At 42.6% G+C, this 20687-nt stretch overlaps 1 protein-coding gene across 3 annotated transcripts in view; it reads right to left on the minus strand.

The window, feature by feature from the left end:
- LOC138758317 (excitatory amino acid transporter 3-like) overlaps nucleotides 1–20687 on the minus strand; it is a 92676-nt gene that overhangs the window by 30188 nt on the left and 41801 nt on the right. For 2 of the 3 annotated variants that reach the window (XM_069927078.1, XM_069927069.1), the window contains exons 2-6: nucleotides 18278–18418; nucleotides 16902–16994; nucleotides 15286–15400; nucleotides 10715–10757; nucleotides 9538–9633 (exon numbers count right to left, since the gene is read on the minus strand). In XM_069927078.1, the coding sequence (XP_069783179.1) occupies nucleotides 9538–9633; nucleotides 10715–10757; nucleotides 15286–15400; nucleotides 16902–16994; nucleotides 18278–18332 (402 nt within the window). In that variant the 5' untranslated portion in view covers nucleotides 18333–18418. Of the gene's footprint in view, nucleotides 1–9537; nucleotides 9634–10714; nucleotides 10758–15285; nucleotides 15401–16901; nucleotides 16995–17101; nucleotides 17201–18277; nucleotides 18419–20687 lie in introns of all 3 variants that reach the window. The other variant, XM_069927087.1, reaches the window with a different exon arrangement.

Consider the following 20687-nt stretch of genomic DNA (forward strand, 5'->3'; position numbering starts at 1 on the left):
CCTAGCCACACCAGGTCATTCTGGACTGGTCGACTTACTTGTGATATTCTCCAGTCTTTTAGTTAATAAAAGCCTTGGTTTGGATCAACAAGTCTTTGGTTCTTTCGACGCGCATTACAGGGACAGAGCCATGAGGAGGGCCAGTTGTCTAATCTACCCACAGACAGTGAATTCCAGTTCACTGCTTTCACCCCTTCCATCAGAAGAGAGCCTGTGGGTGAAAACTGAGACCCATGTTCAGCAAGACAAGCTTTTTCAATTATCTACAAGTTGAGTGTGTTTGGTGGGGGGCTGGTTATTCTGCTAAAGTGCCTTAAAACTGGTGGACTTTGCTCCTCCAGAACTTCCTGTGCCTCCTGTGGATCTTGGATATTGGGACTCAGGGGTTCAGGATCTGATGGTTGCGTGGTTGGAACCATGTCGTCTGGAACTCTGCGTGGGACATTTGGAAGTTCCAGGCCTATTGTGGGCATTGGGAACTCAGTTCCTGAAGGTGCCAGGTCTCTGATCAAGACGGTGTCCTCTCTGCCATCCTTCAGATTGTGTCCGCAAATGGTGAAGTGGTTGAGATAGGGGAAGGTAGCCCTTAACTCGTACTTATCTACCATTTCATCCATCTGCCTCTGGAAGACCGAGACCCCGTTTGTAATACCAAAAGGAACCCTCTGGAATTGATAAAGCCATCCATCTGCCTTGAATGCTGTCAGCAGCTGGTGATGCGCAGCTTTCAGGTCAATAGTTGAATACACCTGGTACTGTGCAATTTCATTCACCATGTCCAAGATTTGGGGGAGGGGGTATCCATCCAGGAGTGTGAAGCGATTAATAGTTTGGCTATAGTCAATCACTAGCCTGGGCTTTTCTCCCCCTCTCATAACCACCACCTGGGCTCTCCATGGGCTGTTGCTAGGTTCAACATTTTTTCTTTAAACAGCTGTAATAAATTCTCGGTCCCCTGCACTGTATCACCTGCTCTTTGTGGCTATCAGCCTACAGTTGGGGGTTAGGTTCTGAAACATGGGATAGGGGTCAATATTTAGCGTGGAGAGACCGGATGTAGTGTTGGGCTTTTGGGGTCTTCTGTTCTGCACCGTAATTGGGGGGAGTGGACCTGAGTACTCCATGCTCTAGGCCCAACCACACAGAAGCACACAAATCCTCCAATACATACAATCAGAACTTACAAAATTTCCCCCCTTGTATAGTTAAACGTACTGTACAATACCCCTAAATAGTTGCAGAATACAATTGTGATGGTAGATAAAGAGGGTAGTCCATTGGGTAAACCTTTAAGTTGTACTGCTGAGCAGTTGCAGAGTTTATAAAGTTCTCAGTTGAGCCAGTGTCTATTAAGCAATCTGTCAGATGACTGTTTACCCTCACCTCCATCGTCAAGTTGGTCAGCTGATGGGGTTTTGCCTAGTAGAGGACAACTGATTTCTCCCTGTCAACGTCATCTTGATCCGAGGGCTGGGAAGATGACGTCGACCACGAGGAGCGGAAAGATGGCCACCGTTCCCATCGTTGCTTCACTTCTGGGTTTCCTCGATGCTTCACTTCCTTTAGCGGTTCCCACCATGAGGCACAGCAAGATGGTGGCAGTAAACAGCATGGAGAGGCAGGGACCCATACTTCTGGGCTTGAGCACGGTGCATATGACTGTTTGGGTGTTGCACATGTGTTCACCTTCCTGGGGTTCCCCTTGGCCCGACAGACTTTTGCCCATTGTCCTCTCTTACCACATCCTGAACACACAGAATCCTTTGTAGGGAATCTGGCACGGGGGTGTTTGGCCTGTCCACAGAAGTAGCATCCCTGGTTGTGTGTGGCCACGGTAGTCGGTACCAGGGATTGGTACAGGCCTGGTCTTCCAAGAAGGCACTGCTTTTGTTGGAGAGGTCATCTGTTCCCAGTTGGACCTGTTCAAGAGATTTTGCCAGATCTAGGTCCTTCTTCCCCAACTCTAGCAGACACTGCCTCATGTACCTCGATCTCACTCCTGCCACAAGTTTATTTCAGATTTGCTCTTCTTCTCTCACCTGGGCTGAGACGACTTTGTAGTGGAACTTTCTCGTCAGTATCCATAGTTTCAAAACATAGTCATCCAGCGATTCACCTGGTCATTGCCGACATTGAGAGAATTGGTTTCTCACCAGCATATCGTTCTGAGACCTCATCCAGTGGGGCTTCAGCCTTTCGATGGTCATCTCATTCGTCGCACAGTCCTTGGTGACTGCATATCCTTTGGGACTGACTCAGGAGAAGAGGGCCGATCTCCGGTGGCTGTTGGAGTGGAAGACTTCTTGGGTGGCCGTTAGGTAAGACAAGAAGCACTCCAACAAGTAGGCAAATTCTTTTGAGGACCCTGGGGCCAGAGGGTCGACCTGGAACATGCCTGGCTTCAATAGGGTTTCCTTCCCGTTTCAAAATGTAAGCTAATAAAATTGTAACATGATTGATAGTACTCTGAGACTTGTGAGGAGAACAAATGCACTTTTATTAGCTTACAGTTAACGGCCAGTATCTACAATGGTCTTCAGGTAAAGAAACACTCCCAAACCTGCAGACTCTTTTTACATGTAAATATTACCATGGTTCACAGGAATCAGCCACACCTCTTGAAACTCAGGTAGAAGTACCTGTGTAAACTAGAACCATAGAAAACTGCAGCACAGAAAACATGTATCTATCCAATTTATTCTTAAGACTTAAGAGTGAGCCCACATTTACCACATCAGATGACAGCTCGTGACAAACTCCCACCACATTCTGAGTGAAGATGTTCCCCATATGTTCCCCCTAAACCTTTCACCCTAAAGCCATGTCCTCTCTCCCATTCTAAGTGGAAAGAGCCACCTTGCATTTACTCTGTCTATACCCCTCATAATTTTGTAAACTTCTCTCAAATCTCCCTTCATTCATCTTCACTCTAAGGAATAAAGTCCTAACCTGTTTAATCTTTCCCCATAACTCAACTCCTGAAGACCCAGCCACATTCTAGTATATCTTCTCTGCACTCTTTTGATCTTGCTGATATCCCTCCTGTAGTTTGTTGACTAGAACTGTACGCAATAATCCAAATTTGGCCTCACCAATGTCTTATACAACCTCACCATAACATCTCAACTCCTGTACTCAATACCTTGATTTATGATGGCCAAGATGCCTAAAAAGCTTCCTTTACAACCTGTGACACTACTTTCAGGGAATTAGATATCTCTATTCCCAGATCCCTTTGTTCCTCCGCATTCCTCGGTGCCCTAACATTTACTATATGTCCTAACTTGGTGACTGCTTCCAAAATCCAACACCTCACACTTGTCTGCGTTAAATTTCAACTGCCATTTTCTGGCCCATTTTCCAGTTAGTCCAGATCCCTTGGCAAGCTTTGAAAGCCTTCCTCACTGTCCACACCACCTCCAATCTTAGTGTTATCAGCAAACTTGCTGATCCAATTTCCCACATTATCATCCAGGTCATTGATAGAGACAACAAACAACAATGGTTCCAGCACCGATCCCTGAGGCACACCACTAATCACAGGCCTCCAGTCTGAGAAGCAATCACTCACAACCACTCTCTGTCTTCTCCCATTCAGCCAATTTCAATCTATTTTACAATCTCTCCATGGGATACCTAGTGTCTGAAACATTTGAACTAACCTCCCATGTGGGACCTTATTAAAGTCCATGTAGACATGTCCTTCATCTACTTTCTTAGTAACCTCCTCAAAAAACTCCATAAGATTCATTAAACATAACCTACCCCACACAAAGTCATCCTGACTACCCTTAATCAGCCCTTCACTATCCAAATACTTGTATATCCTATCTCTCAGAAAACCCTCCAATAATTTACCCACTACTGACGTCAGGCTCACCAGAATATAATTTCCTGGTTTACTTTTGGACCCTTTTTTAAACAATGGGACAACATAAGCTACCTTCCAATCCTCCGGCATTTTGCCTGTGGCTAAGGTCATTTTAAATATTTCTGCCAGGACCCCTGTAATTTCTACATTAATCTCCCTCAAAATCCAAGGGAATATCAGGTCAGGCCTGGTGGATTTATCTACCTTTATTCCTTTTAATGCAGAAAGCACCTCCTCCTCTTTAATCTCTGAATGTTACATGCCACTTCTGATTGCTTCCCTTCCTTCTTTATACACCATGCCAGTTTCCTGAGTAAATACTGAAGGGAAAAAACTGTTTAAGATCTCCCCCATCTCATTAGGCTCAACACATAGGTAACCTCTTTGATCTTTTAGCATATCAATTTTTTCACTTAGTGTCCTTTTAACCTTAACATACTTGTAGAAATGTTTAATGCAAAGATTTGTAACACTCTCTTAAACCAGCACTTACCACCATTCCCAATGAATATGAGTGAGCCATAACTGGAGAAGGTGTTAGGATAGAATCCAGTTGGCTAAAATAGATTGGCAAATGGTACTTAAAGAACTAATGGTAGAATTGCAATGGCAATCATTTAAGGATAGCTTGGAGCAAGTACAACAGATGTACATCCCAGTTTGTAAAAAGAATAAATCAAGGAGGATAGTGCATCCGTGGCTAACAAAGGAAATCTCAGGGAGAGTATTAAATCCAAAGAACCACCATATATATATTAGCCAAAAAAAAATAATATTCCTGATGATTGGGAGAAATTCAGGGTTCTGCAGAGGAGGACAGAAGGATTAATGAGGAAAGGTGAAAGGGATTATGAGAGGCAGCTGACAGGGAACATAAAAAATGACTAAAAGCTTTTATAGATATGTTACGAAAAAGAGGTTGGTTAAGACAAATGTGGGTCCATTGCGGACTGAAACGAGTGAGTTAATCATGGGGAACAAGGGTATGGCAGGCTGATTGAATGACTAGTTCTGTCTTCACCAAGGAAGACATAACTAATCTTCAGGAAATTGTTGTGGATCAGGGATCTAATGTGAAGGAGGGAATAAAGGAAATAATTGTAAGTCGAGAGGCTGTATTAGTTAAATTGCAGGGATTAAAGGCAAATAAATCCCCAGGGCGGAAAGTGCTGAAGGAAGTAGCCCAGGAAATAGTGGATACATTAGTGATAATTTTTCAAATCTCCTTAGATACTGGATTAGTTCTTGAGAACTGCAGGGTGGCCAACATAACCCCACTCTTTAATAAGAAGGGAGGGAGAGAGAAACTGGGAAATTACAGACCAGTTAGCCTGACATGGGTAGTAGGGAAGGTGCTAGAATCAGTTATTAAAGATGCAATCGCAGTACATTTGGAAAGTAGTGGTACCATCGGACGGAGTCAGCATGGTTTTATGAAGGGAAAATCATGTCTGATGAATCTAATAGAGTTTTTTGAGGATGTAACCAGTAGAGTAGATAGGGAGGAATCAGTGGATGTGGTATGTATATCTAGACTTTAGTAAGGCATTTGATAAGGTACTGCACAGAAGACTAGCGTACAAACTTGAAAAACACGGTATAGGAGGTGTGGTATTAAGGTTGATAGAGAATTGGTTGATGGACAGGAAGCAAAGAGTAGATATAAATGGGTTCTTTTTGGAATGGCAGCCAGTGATTAGTGGGGTACTGCAGGACTCTGTGCTGGGGCCACAGTTGTTTACAATATATATCAACAACTTAGATATGGGAATAGATAACAATATCTCAAAATTTGCAGACGACACAAAGTTGGGTAGTGGGGTTAGCTGTGTAAAGGATGCTAGGGGGGTGCTGAGTGATTTGGACAAATTAGGCGAGTGAGCCAAGACGTGGCAGATGCAATATAATGTGGATAAATGTGAGGTTATCCGCTTTGGAGGTAAGAACAAGAAAGAGGACTATTATCTAAATGGTATCTTGTTAGGAAAAGGGAAGATGCAGAAAGGCTTGGGTGTTGCTGTGCATCAGTCACTGAAAGTGGGCGTTCAGGTGCAGCAGGTGGTGAGGAAGGTGAATGGTATGTTGGCATTCATAGCAAGTGGATTTGAGTACAGGAGTAGGGAGATCCTGCTGCAGCTGTACAGGGCCGTGGGGAGACCACACCTGGAGTACTGCGTGCAGTTTTGGTCGCCTTATCTGAGGAAGGACATTCTCGCCATGGAGGGGGTGCAGAGAAGGTTCACTAGACTGATACTAAGGATGGAAGGACTTGAATATGAAGAAAGGTTGGATAGACTAGGCTTGTATTCTCTGGAATTTAGAAGATTGAGGGTGGATCTTATAGACTAGATGCAGGAAGGTTGTTTCCAAGGCTGGGAAAAACTAGAACCAGGGGTCACAGTTTAAGGATAAGGGGAAGTTTTTTAGGACTAAGATGAGGAAAAATTTCTTCTCTCAGAGAGTGGTGGATCTGTGGAATTCTTTGCCACAGGAAGTAGTCCTTGTCAATATTTAAGAGTAGGTTACATTTGACCCTTGTGGATAAGGGGATCAGGGGTATGGGGAGAAGGCAGGATCTGGGTACTGATCAGCCATGATCATATTGAATGGTGAGGTAGGCTTGAAGGGCCAAATGGCCTACTCTTGCCCTGATTTTCTATGTTTCTATGATTATTTGGCTAGTATTTAAACATTATATTTCACTTTGCAAATCATTGGTGATCTGATTACATTGAAAATGGATCTGTTTCTTCATTCTTTCATGCTATGGAATGGTGTTAGAACCATAGAATATTACAGCACATACACAGGCCCTTCAACCCTTCGAGCCTGTGCTGAACCAATTTTTTTTTAGCAGTCCCACTAACCTGCACCTGACTGTGGAACTCCATTACTATTGCATCCATGTACATGTTCAATTATTCTATGTTAAAATTTAGCCCACATTCACCACTTCAACTGGCAACTCATTCCACACTCCCACCACTTTCCATGTTAAGGGATTCCCCCTCATGTTACCCTTAAACTTTTCCCAATCCACCCTTAACCTTGGTCCTCTGATTTGTACCTCACCTACACTCAATGAAAAAGCCTACCTACATTTATATTCTCTATCCCCCCTCATAATTTTAAATATCTCTAACAAATCTCCCCTCATTTTTCTATGTTCCAGGGAATAAAGGCCCGTAACTCAGTTCCTGAAGACTGGGCAACATCCTAGTGTGGTGCAACATCCTAGTGTGGTGCGTTATCGAACAGAAGTAAAAACACAAAACATAAATTCTGTTCTATAGGCTTTATTCAACATAAACTTCCACAGAGCCGGCTGTGGGAATGCTGTTGCAAGCTCTGAGACTGTTTTTGAAGGGCCGGATCTGGCTTATATCCAGGAGGGTGATTGACAGCCAACTGGGTGGGGCTTGGTCCATTCAGGTCGGCTGATTGACAGCTGGCCCGGTGTTGCCTTGTCCCCCGTGCTCTTCTGCAGGTACAGTGGTTGCCCCCTGCAGTAGGCTGGTGGTGTACCAGCACACCAAGTCAATCTTCTCTGCACTCATTTTATCTTATTGATGTCTTTCCTGTAGGTAAGTGACCAAAACTGCACACAATACTCCGAATTTGGCCTCACCGTTATCTTTTACAACTTTACCATAACATCCCAACTCAATACTTTGATTTATGAAGGCCAATATGACAAAAGCTCTCTTCACAGCCCTATCCAACTGTGACACCACTTTCAGGGAATTATGTATCTGTATTCCCAGATACCTCCATTCTACTGCACCCCTCAATACCCTACCATTTATCGTGTTTGTCCTTTCTTGATTTATCCTTCCAAAATACAACATCTCATACTTGTCTGCATTAAATTCCATCTGCCATTTTTCAGCTCATTTTTCCAGCTGGTTCAGATCCCTCTGCAAGCTTTGAAAACCTTCTTTGATGCCCACAATGCCTCCAAACTTAGTGTCATCTGCAAACTTGTTGATCCAATTTCCCACATTATCATCTAGATCATTGATATAGATGACAAACAACAATGGTCCCAGCACTGATCCCTGAGACACACCACTAGTCACAAGCCTCCAGTCTGAGAAGCAATCAGCCACCACTAGTCTCTGAGTTCTCCTGTCCAGCTATTGTCGAATCCAGTTTACTACTTCATCATGAATATTGAACGTCTGAACCTTCCTAATTAACCTCCCATATGGGATCTTATCAAAGGCCTTACAAAGGTTTATGTAGACAACATTCACAGCCTTTGCTTCATCAACTTTTCTGGTAAACTCCTCTATAAAATTGGTTAAATATGACCTACCACTCAAAGCCATGTTGACTTTCCCTAATCAGTCCTTGAGTGTCCAAATAATTGTAAATCCAAACTCTTAGAACACCTTCCAATAATTTACGTACTACTGACATTAGGATCACTGGCCTATAATTTCCAGGGTTACTTTTGGAGTCTTTTTTAAACAATGTAATGTTGTGAGTTACCCTCCAATCCTCTGGCTCTACGCCCGTGGCTAAGGACATTTTAAATATTTCTGCCCGAGCCTCTGTAATTTCTACACTAGCCTCCCTCAACATCCGAGGGAATTACCTTGTCAGGCTTTGGAGATTTATCCACCCTTATTTGCTTTAAGACAGCAAACACTTCCTCCTCTTTAATCTGGATGTTTTATGACCTTCTTTGATGCCCACAATGCCTCCAAACTTAGTGTCATCTGCAAACTTGTTGATCCAATTTCCCACATTATCATCTAGATCATTGATATAGATGACAAACAACAATGGTCCCAGCACTGATCCCTGAGACACACCACTAGTCACAAGCCTCCAGTCTGAGAAGCAATCAGCCACCACTAGTCTCTGGGTTTTGCTTCCCACGACTCTATGACTGTTTCCTGAGTAAATACTGATTTAAAAAAAAAACATTTAAGATCTCCTTCATATAAAGCCAACCACTCAAGGAGGCCTATTTTGTCCTTTACTATCCCTTTGCTCTTAATCTACCTGTAAAATCCCTTAGGATTTTCCTTCACATTGTCAAAGAAACCTCGTGTCTTCTTTTAGCCTTATTGATTTCTTCCTTGAGGATTTCCTTGCATTAGTTTAATACTCAAGTACCTTATTTGCTCCATGTTACCTATACCTGTTATACACCTTCCTCTTTTTCCGAACCAGGTCCCCAATATCCCTCAAAAACCAAGGTTCTCTATGCCTGCTAACTTTGCCTTTAATCCTGATATGAATGTACAAACTCTGTACTCTCAACATTTCACCTTTGTATGTCCTCCACTTACCTTGCACATCCTTGCCTGAAAACAACTTACCCCAATCCGTGCATTCTAGATCCTTTCTCATTTTCACGAATTTTCCAAATTAGAATCTCAAACCAAGGTCTCGACCTATCCTTCTCCATAATTAACTTGAAACTAATGGCATTATGATCACTGGAGCCAAAATGTTCCCCTACACAAACTTCTGACACCCGTCCTGTTTCATTCGCTCATAGGAGATTCAGTACAGCATTGCCCTCTCTAATTGGTATCTCTATATATTGATTTTACTTCAATTCATTGCAGTTGAAGTATACTCAAAGATATTGACAAGATAAAACTATTCAGCAAGTTATACAGCCACAGTGATGAGCAAAAAATAGTTACCTCATTCATTTGTGTGGTCATTATGACAGTAACTGTTACCCCAGTGGTAATGTTGGCATTGGATACAGGTTCAATTTCTTGTCGTTTGCTTTTATACTGGAAATAAAAAAAGAAAAGTAAATCACACACAACTTGGTTTTGACATGTCAAGTCAGATCATGACTTTATACATACTGTAAATAATGAGGAAAGCAATTTATTTCAGTTTTTGCTCTATCCTTCAAATGTCAATGGAACAAATACAAAACAATTTGTGAGACAATAATAGGTTATAGGCTCAAATTTTCACCTGCTGGGGTAATGCCTCTCCCTTGCAGTTAGCTTTATAAGTCATGTGAAGGGATTTTAAATGGCCAAAATCTCGTACTTAGCAGCACTGAAATTATAGAAATACCGCGTAAAATCATAAGAACATGAGAAATCAGAGAATGGGTTTATTAGATGATGCAGTGGAAGAGCTACCTTAAGGTTAAAGCACCGAATTAACATTGTTATGGCAGATTACAAAGAACCCATACCTGTTCTGGAAAGAATTACGTTCTATTCACTTGTTCTGATACTTTCAATGAGAATCACAACTATATCACAATTAAATTGATGGAAAAAAGTATTTAATGATTTATGGATGACCTAAAATGGCACCAGGTTCACTCAAGGAAATGCCATTTGTTGAAATGCAGCAACACCATTGAGCACACTTATGGGAAGACCATTAAAATGACAAGTTTCTCTTGCGCCACTTTAATAACGTCAAGGAATGTGTAACAATTGTTCTGAGGTAAATTTCCACACTCTTTTCTTGCATGAAGGCAAAATGTTTGTGTTCACTGATGAGTTTAGAAACACAAAATGTTATAGATTAATTATTACTTAGTTTTATTGATGTCTAATGGTGCAAATTTATTAGTTAGGACTTGACATTTAAGGTGATTTTGTCGGGCATAACAGATAATTAAATGAATGCAACATTACTTGGATTGCCTGTCTTTTTATATTCCTAAAATATTATTTATGACATTGTTTACAAAATCCAGCAAGATTTTGTCATTAATTATTTTTATGATGTCTTCAATTGCAGTTTTCAACTGAAGGTTTACAAAAGTTAATCCCTTATTATGCAACTGGCTGATTCTGATTGCTTTGAAGTACCTACAAGAGAAAATAGATAAGTAGTTACCTGTTGGAAGCTGGCCTGGACTAGGTTTTCTGGGAATGCATTTCTATGCAAAACAAAAACATACACAATTATAAGATTATTTTCATGGGATGTGTGCTCCTGAACAGAAGCACTCGGTTGACTGCCCCTGCAAAGTTTATGTATATTCAGAATTCGCAGAATCATAAGGTGACAGTGCGCTCCAAAGGATGCTTTTCTCAATGACACAGAAAGGAAAAAAAATGTGTGTGAAGCAGGGGAAAATTAGATTACATAGCTTGGCACATAATCATAGGTTGAAGGGCCTGTACAGTATTGTAATATACTATGATCTAAAACATACTGTAGCACGGATTCCTTTAAAAAAAGTTTGCCCTCCTACTCTGGCACTTCACAGACAAAAATGTACTTTTGAATAGTTGGAATTTTGGAAACGTAAGAATAAATTTTACGCACAGTGATCTACTTTTCAGCAAATTACTAATGATCATGACCAGGGGTGGGCAACCCATGGCCTGTGGGCTGGATCTAAATTTATCCGACCCAATGTGCAGCTGCCCCTCGCCCCCCCCTTGGTGTGAGGCTTCCCCTCCCCTCGGTGCATGGCTCCCACCCTCGGTGTCCAGTTCCCCTGCTGTCTGTGCGCGACACTTCCGCTCTCAGTGCGCTGTCCCCTGCTTTGTGCATTGGAGGCCCTCACTCTGTGCGCAGCTCCCCCACTCTCTGTTCCTTGGCGGCCCTCCCGCCCTCTGCTCAAGACTCTCCCACTCCCCTCTGTGTATAAGATCCCACCTCTACCCTCTGCATGAGACTCCCTCAGCCCTCTGCTCTAGACTCTCTGTGTAATTCTCAATCCTGTCATAGTGACATTATCCCACTGTCAGGGAGAGCCTTCTCCTCTGTGTGAGACCACTCTTTTCTATGAGAATCCACATCTCTCTCTCAGCAACACCACCTCTTTCAGTAAAGCTTTTTCAACTTATCTATGTGTGGTACCTCTCTCTCTCTCGCTCTCTCTCGCTCTCTCTCTCTCGCTCGCTTTCGCTCTCTCTCGCTCGCTCTCGCTCGCTCTCTCTCTCTCTCGCTCTCTCTCGCTCTCTCTCGCTCTCTCTCGCTCTCTCTCGCTCTCTCTCGCTCTCTCTCGCTCTCTCTCGCTCTCTCTCGCTCTCTCGCTCTCTCGCTCTCTCGCTCTCTCGCTCTCTCTCTCTCTCTCTCTCTCTCACACACTCACTTCCTGTTTATTTATCATCTGCCTCTCTGTGTTGGAGTGACCTTCTCCTATGCAGGTTGCTTAACCGGGCTGAAGAGTCCTGCCTCCCCTTTTAGGTCGAACCATTTCTGGAGATCTACGACCGCTCTCCCCAGTTATGGAGTGGTGCTCCCTGGAATCGGCCTGCATGCGTTTACTCCTGCTGCGGCCGAGTAAAGGGGATGCAGCATTGGTTGAGGATCAGAAAGAAAAGTTCTAGTAGAAAATTTTTTAAGACTGGAGAGAACTCTGCAATGGAGTTCATAGTTGTTAGTGTTTAGACTAGAGTGGAAAGAGACTGGTCGTGTTATGTAAACATAGTATTGTGCTTGTTCTCATTGACCGCTCCCGGCCCGGGGCTCGGCTGCCAACGGTCGGGCTGTGCGGGCTGCCGGGGTTTGCCTGGCGATGGCGGCCTGTGTTCGGTGCTCGGGCAGCGGTGCGGGCAGGCCCGGTCTCGGCTGGCTGTCTCTCCCCGCGATGCGGCCGTTACCTTAGGCGGACTCAGGCAGGATCTCGGGCCCCCCGGGTGGCAGCGGGTCCTCGGGACTCCGGCGACGGCAGCATCAGGACTTCAGGCCCCCCGGGCGGCAGCAGGACCTCGGGGCTCCAGCGGCAGTAGCAACAGGACCTCGGGCCTCTGGCGGCGGCAGCAAAGGCGAGAATTCAGACTGCTCAAACTACGGGGGAATCACACTGCTCTCCATTGCAGGCAAAATCTTCGCTAGGATTCTCCTTAATAGACTAATACCTAGTGTCGCCGAATATGTCCTCCCAGAATCACAGTGTGGCTTTCGCGCAAACAGAGGAACTACTGACATGTTCTTTGCCCTCAGACAGCTCCAAGAAAAGTGCAGAGAACAAAACAAAGGACTCTACATCACCTTTGTTGACCTCACCAAAGCCTTTGACACTGTGAGCAGGAAAGGGCTTTGGCAAATACTAGAGCACCTCGGATGCCCCCCCAAGTTCCTCAACATGGTTATCCAACTGCACAAAAAACCAACAAGGTCGGGTCAGATACAGCAATGAGCTCTCCGAACCCTTCTCCATTGACAACGGCGTGAAGCAAGGCTACGTCCTCGCACCAACCCTCTTTACTATCTCCTTCAGCATGATGCTAAAACAAGCCAATAAAGACCTCAACAATGAAGACAGTGTTTACATCCGGTACCGCACGGATGGCAATCTCTTCAATCTGAGACGCCTGCAAGCTCACACCAAGTCACAAGAGCAACTTGTCCGTGAACTACTCTTTGCAGATGATGCCGCTTTAGTTGCCCATTCAGAGCCAGCTCTCAAGTGCATGACGTCCTGTTTTGCGGAAACTGCCAAAATGTTTGGCCTGGAAGTCAGCCTGAAGAAAACTGAGGTCCTCCATCAGCCAGCTCCCCACCATGACCACCAGCCCCCCCACATCTCCATTGGGCACACTGAACTCAAAACGGTCAACCAGTTTACCTAACTCGGCTGCACCATTTCATCTGATGCAAAGATCGACAAAGAGATAGACAACAGACTCGCCAAGGCAAATAGCGCCTTTGGAAGACTACACAAAAGAGTCTGGAAAAACAACCACCTGAAGAAACACACAAAGATCAGCGTGTACAGAGCCATTGTCATACCCACGCTCCTGTTCGGCTCCAAATCATGGGTCTTCTACTGACATCACCTACGGCTCCTAGAACGCTTCCATCAGCGCTGTCTCCGCTCCATCCTCAACATTCATTGGAATGACTTCATCACCAACATCGAAGTACTCGAGCTGGCAGAGTCTGCAAGCATCGAATCCATGCTGCTGAAGACCCAACTGAACTGGGTGGGTCACGTCTCCAGAATGGAGGACCATCGCCTTCACAAGATCGTGTTATATGGCGAGCTCTCCACTGGCCACCGAGACAGAGGTGCACCAAAGAAGAGGTACAAGGACTGCTTAAAGAAATCTCTTGGTGCCTGCCACATTGACCACCGCCAGTGGGCTGATCTCGCCTCCAACCGTGCATCTTGGCGCCTCACAGTTCGGCAGGCAGCAACCTCCTTTGAAGAAGACCGCAGAGCCCACCTCACTGACAAAAGACAAAGGAGGAAAAACCCAACACCCAACCCCAACCCACCGATTTTCCCTTGCAACCGTGCCTGCCTGTCCCGCATCGGACTTGTCAGTCACCAACGAGCCTGCAGCAGACATACCCCTCCATAAATCTTCGTCCGCGAAGCCAAGCTAAAGAACTCTGTGTTGGACTTCGTCTCAGGGTATTACACTTCCTCTCCCTGAGTTGGACTCAATCCCCCTCTTTGTGTGTGGCTCCCCCTACCTGTGTGTAAATCCCCTCTCTCACTTTCACTTCCTCTCTCTGTGTGTGACTCAGCCACTCTCTATGACATCTCCCTCTCTCTCTGCGTGAGAGCCCCCTCTCTTTGCGTGAGGCTCACCTTTACTTTGTGTGACATTCCCCCTCTCCACTGTGACATTCTTCCCCTCTCACTGCAGTCTGTTTTGGGTTAGTTATGCTTGGTTTGAACTGAGCTAATGGAGCAATTTGACTTGAATACTACTGATTTTCTAACACAAAATACAACTACTGGCACTTTTCACACAATCAATTGAAGACGAATTTCCATATGAATGTGCGCAATGTTACCTAATATGTTAAAAATATTGTAGCAAGAAAATACTGTCCATTGATAAAGTAGGGAAATAAATCAGGGGAAGAGAAGGTAGTCAGAAAACCAAGAGTCACTTGACTAAAAATATAGCCTGAAATTTACTGAGAAATTTTAATTCAACAAGAATTCAAGAAGGCTTGTGTATCAGAAGGATTAAAAAAAAGCAACAAAATAGGATGAACATTTTCAGCGTTAATTAAGAGGAAAACTTGAAACTTACCACCCTCTGAAGAAAATTATCCTCATATCTATTCTAAAGGGATGTTCTTTTATTCTGAGGTTGTGCCCTCTGGTCCTTGACTCTCCCAATACTAGAAACATCTTCAGCACATGGATATATTTATTCCTTTTATTATTTGATATGTTTGGATGAGATTCTCTCCTCATCATTCTAAACTCCAGCAACTACAGATTAATGGTAGGTAACTTGGCATAGAGCTTCAAGGATAAGTGATTAGTCTTCATGATGCATGGGATTTCAGTAATGCAAACATCATTTGACACTTATCAATCCAAGCCTGAATATTGCCTTACTGCTTCCTTTAGTGAAGAATTTCAAAGGATATAAACACTGTGCAATTTCAAGGTGCTTGTAAATAAGGCATGAATATTAATTTTAGGCAATATATTTGGAGACAACTGATTACAAATGGCACGTCCCATGTGAATGACTAACCTAAGGAGATCTAACAAGGCATCTACTGTCGTGACTTCAGGGGTGCTCCCACTTCTGTCAATTTCTTCAGCTTTTTGAGAGACACCAGGTTTGATGGTCATCACCAACACAATTCCTTGTAAGAAACAGATAAATTATTTGCTTGTGTAACATGCCATTGAAAATACATTTAAACTTTGTTCTGTAGAGATATATTTAGCAAATGAACTTTTGAATGAATGAAGTTGATTAAGACATTTCCGTCTGTTAATTCTACTGTGTTGATATAACAAAAACAAATGCCTTTCTAAAATAATCCCATTTCCCTGCACTTATCCCATATCCCCCTCTACCTTTTGTATCCATATACTAGTCCTAATGTCTGTTAAATGTTGTAATTGTGTCCATCTCTACCACTTCCTCTGGCAGCTCATTCCATAGAGCCATCACTATATCTGCCTCACAGGTCCCATTTAAATCTTTTTCCAGTCCCCTTAAGTGGAGGAGGTGGAGAGGGTGAGCAAATTTAAGTACTTGGGAGTCCCTATCTCAGAGAATCGTTCATGGACCCAACACACCAATGGCATCATGATGAATGCACCTCTACTTCCTCAGGGGTATGTGGAGGTTTGGTAAGACATAGGATTCCCTGGCAAATTTCTGCCGATGTCTAGTGGAGAGCGTGATTACATCATGGTCTGGTATGGGAACCCCAATACCCCTGAGTGGAAAGCCCTGAAAAAGGTAGTGGACACAGCACATAACAGGCAAAACCCTCCTCAGCATTGAGAACATCTAAGGGGAACGCTGGCATCAGCGAGCAACAGCAATCATCACGGATTCACACCACCTAGCCCATGCTCTGTTCTCACTGCTACTATCAAGAAAGAGATATAGGTGCCAAAAGACTAGCACTACCAGATTCAGGAACAGCTGCTACCCTCCACCATCAGACTCCTCAACAATAAATACAATCAGGGACTTATTTGACTCTTAATTTGCACTTTATTGTTTGTTTTTTTTTCCTCTGTATTTCACAGTTTGTTTACATTTCTTTATTTGTTTAAATGTGTACATTGAGTACAGTTTATTTTTGCACTACCAATAAGGGTTGTATGTGATCTCATGTATGTACTCTGACAATAAATCTGAAATCTAAAAATATGCTCTCTGGCTTCAGATTTCCCTCCCCCTGGGAAAAAAAGACTGTGATGATCTACCCTGTCAGTGTCCCTCAGGATTTTATATGGTCACCCCTCAGCCTCCTTTCCTCCAGTGAATACAGTCTTGGCCTATCCATTTTCTCCTTCAGTCCAGTACAGTTTGCGGTTCAAATGTAATGGGGCTTATGTGATACAATTGTACAAACCCGACCATCTACATGCACAGCTCCATGTACCATGTGTATATCTTCACTGGAGGGGCAGGATCCAACTACTGCTGATCTTCCACATTATTGTTTTGAAATGTGGTTTTAAGATAGGATGAATTTTAAAGCTTAACTTTTTGCATATCATTTCCCAAATGTTTATAATCATTATCCAAAGTGAAAGGTTAGCATTTTATTCTTCATGAACTTTAAAAGTGAAGTTGCGAGAAATGTTAGCATATACATAATATTGTATAGCACATATTACCTAGAATTACAGCAATAATGGTGGTTGAAAAATAATACACCACTGCCCGCACTCCAACTTTCCCTGAGACATCTGAATCCAAAGTAGCGACTCCTGTGAAAAATAATTTGGGAAGCTGGTTAGCACTATGTTTTCATTAAAGCTGCAGGGTAGATCATTTCAATTAATTACTTGCTGAATTAAAATATGTAAAGACAAACCTGTTGTCTACCTCTCTGCTGCAATGCTTTCAATAATATTGAAAAAAATGATTCATTTAATACATAACATTGGTTAATTTTTTTCAAAAGATTTGTGTCCTGAAAAACAAAATTGGGATTATGGTAGACAACTTCTATCTGAACACAAAGATAATTTCAGACTTGCTGTATTACATTGGAAGATGGAGAAACAGTAAATTAACTTTTATTGAATTTCGCATGATAAATTACATCATGATGCCGACACATTGTGTTAGTTCAACTGACTTAAATATGTTTTGCTGCTGCTTTTCATTTGTACTCAGCATCTGATGCCTCTCTTGTTAGTGTCCAACCATAGGCAGCCAGTATTGATGGATTCCAGTTGCCCTGTTAACCCTTTTTCATGGGCGCAATATACTAGTGAAGCCATTCACCATGTTCGTCATCAACTGCACCAAGATCACCAAGGAATAAAACAACCATGTGGACCAACTTGATCTCTTTTCCCCTTGTGACAATCCCTGAGCTCCATTCCAGATTACAAGCCACAGGCAATGCTGGAATACCAATTGTGAGGAATCCGATCCAGGTTGTGACTTCTGGGTGACACTGGAGAACCAGTTGTAAGATGAATGCCGGTAAAGGGTGAGGGTAATGTGGCATACATCTGGTAGAGACTGCAGCATCTCACCCATTAAAATTGTAACTAGATATGTGTTGCACTGCTATTCAGTGTGTTGTGCCTGCTTGTTATGGAGGGAGTGGCGGGTAGCATTGTTTAATCTTCACTTAACAATTGGCAGTTGCAATTATTGGTGATTTATCGGGAGTTGCGATTATCAGCCATTAACCAGCATCCATTGTTCATGACTTGTGAATTATTGCTTTGTATATGTGGGAGTGTATTCCCCCATGTGTAAATAAAGGCTATTGTTTACTAATAACAAGTGTCCAGGACACTTTAAACTTGTTTTCACCATCATAAACTATGAACACTGTTTTTGAACATGGGTGAGGTGGGGATGGGGGCAGGCGTTGTGGGGTGTGAGGTTGCTAATCAAAGATAGGCAAACAGAAAATTGCATTTGTTCCCATTATCAAATTCTCATACATTGAAGTAAAATAATTTTTCAATATCAGTCTTCCTGACTCCAGTGATTTCTTTCAATAAAATAACTCATGAAGATTACCTACCTGTAATCATACTGGAAACAATTAGAGGTAAAATAATCAACTTTAGCATTCGCATTAAGATCTCTCCAGGAAACCCAAAGTAGAATTTGTCCAAGTTTGATAAAATGACAAACTCCCTCACCAGAACTCCTGTCACAATACCTGGAACATAAAACATTATTAAGCCAAGAGAACAATATTAGACAGTTGTATCATTTCTGGAAATGTAAGATCTGTTATATATTGGGACTTCTGATCATTTGTGGGGGTGTACTGCACTTATTTTGATCTTAACTGGCACTGAAGTGCTGCAATATGAAACAAATTAAGTTTGCTAATCAAAATGCAAAGAAACTTAAATACTAGAATCATTATTGCTTGAAATAGTCAGTATATCCAGCAGCTCCAAGAGAGATAGAGAGAGAGAGAGAGAGAGAGAGAGAGAGAGAGAAAGAGAGAGTCTTCCCAAACATTTCAGCTTGAATCAAATAAGAAATTAAACAGTTTTCATTTGACCAAAATGATAGCCAAACAAAATTAATTAACAGTGTACAGAGACTAAATATGATTATACAGAAACCAGGAAGGTGATTTAAAACAGACTGCTCAAGAATGAAACCTGCGGTGAAACTTAGGCATCAATCATAGAAAAGGTTCTCTCTGATAGGTTGATTTTACATACTAACAACACAAGCACTAAAGCTACTTTGGAGATTTAAAAAATACAAAAAGTATCTTGAATATCTCAAATTTCCCTAAGATAGATTGCACAAGTACACAGGCACACATACAAAAGATGCAGTATTCAGTTTAAGTCACAAGGAAAGTTGATTGTTAGGTCCCTGGATTTGTTTATTGTTATAATTAAATATTGATCTGCAGAGGCAGACTTCATAAAACAAGAGAGTTAGGATAGAATGCTCTCCTTGAGGAAGGGCTCAGGCCAGAAACAATGGGTAATATATCTTTAACTCCTATGGATGCTGCCAGACCCCCGAGTTCCTCCAGCATCTTTGTATTTTTACTCCCCTATTGTGCATGCTAAGTGTGTCATTGGAGCTAAATTTCAGAAGCAGAGTTCATTTGGTTGACTTTAGACATTCACCTCTTGTGTTGTCATATCAATACACAAATGTGTTGGAAACTCAGCAGGCCATACAGCAACCAAAGGAAGTAAAAGATAACCACGTTTTGGGCTTGAGCCCTTCATCACGAATTAGTTGAGCTTTCAATCCTGTGAACTGTCCCAGTTTTGCTTCACAGATTACCTGAGTAGCTGAGATAGCAGTTAATGGCATGTTGTAATAAAACATAATATAAAACCAAACAACCTCCCGCTGATCTAAAATCAACTTGATGCAGATGGATTCAGAAGATAAATCAGTAATTAAGGTGAAACAATAAAATAAATGAACAATTAATATGCAAAAGGCACAGAATGCTTCCAAACAAATCACTGTCATGGGAAATATTTAAATTGCCAAATATTTTCAGACTGAACTGAAAGCACTAGTTTAAGTTTAGGGTTCCTCACCATTCAGAAAGAATGACACTCAAAAAAGAATAGCTAAATGCAAACACCTTTTCGGCCCCTTTTTACTGAGGCCCGCTGAAATGACTGAAAAGTCAGGAGGTAACTCAGTCTAAATGCCAATTGGATCTTCCAGCTAATTCAGGAAAACCGAATGGAGCACATGCCCCCTAGCCTTGTCCTGCAGGTAAACAATTTTATGTCAAGGATTCCAGAAATGGCCATTTTCAGTTCCCCCTTTCTCCATGATGTTCAGGGCACCCCATCCCCAAGTTCTTGTCCCATCTGCATGCTGATTGCAATTCGTCAGGATTTAATATTGGTAGTCAACAAGAAATTTGCGCATGCTTGAAAACTGGAACAACACACAAAGTGGTGGAGGAGCTCAGCAGGTCAGGCAGCAACCATGGGAAGCAATAGACAGTCGAGGTTTTGGGCCAAAAACCCTTCACCAGAAATCAGCAACCTGACAAGGGGTTTTGGCCCAAAACGCAGACTTTCTATTGCTTTCCACAGATGCTGCCTGACCTGCTGAGATCCTCCAGCACTTTATGTGTTGCTTTAAAACTGGGAGGTTGCACTGAAGCTCATTTCACACTTTCAGTTTCACGGTCAATTTGAAGTAAAAGTTGTCTGTTGAAGAGCGACTGTCAATCCTGAAAAATTCCACGCCCACCTCTCTCTGCTACCGATGATGATGATCTTGGTTCATTCTGTTATTTGATTCAGAACATGCCTGCCAATAATATTAATAATTCTTCCCTATCTCATTGCTGAGCAATTTTGTCCTTTATTGAAGTAAAATAGACACTTTAGCCCGCTCTCATCCAAAGAAAATGCAGTGAATGTTTGTGGTTTATGTATAACTAAAAATCAATGCCTGAAACTATCCTTTCACCT

Source organism: Narcine bancroftii, chromosome 1 (genome assembly GCF_036971445.1).
Source record: "Narcine bancroftii isolate sNarBan1 chromosome 1, sNarBan1.hap1, whole genome shotgun sequence".
NCBI classification, from domain to species: Eukaryota; Metazoa; Chordata; class Chondrichthyes; order Torpediniformes; family Narcinidae; genus Narcine; species Narcine bancroftii.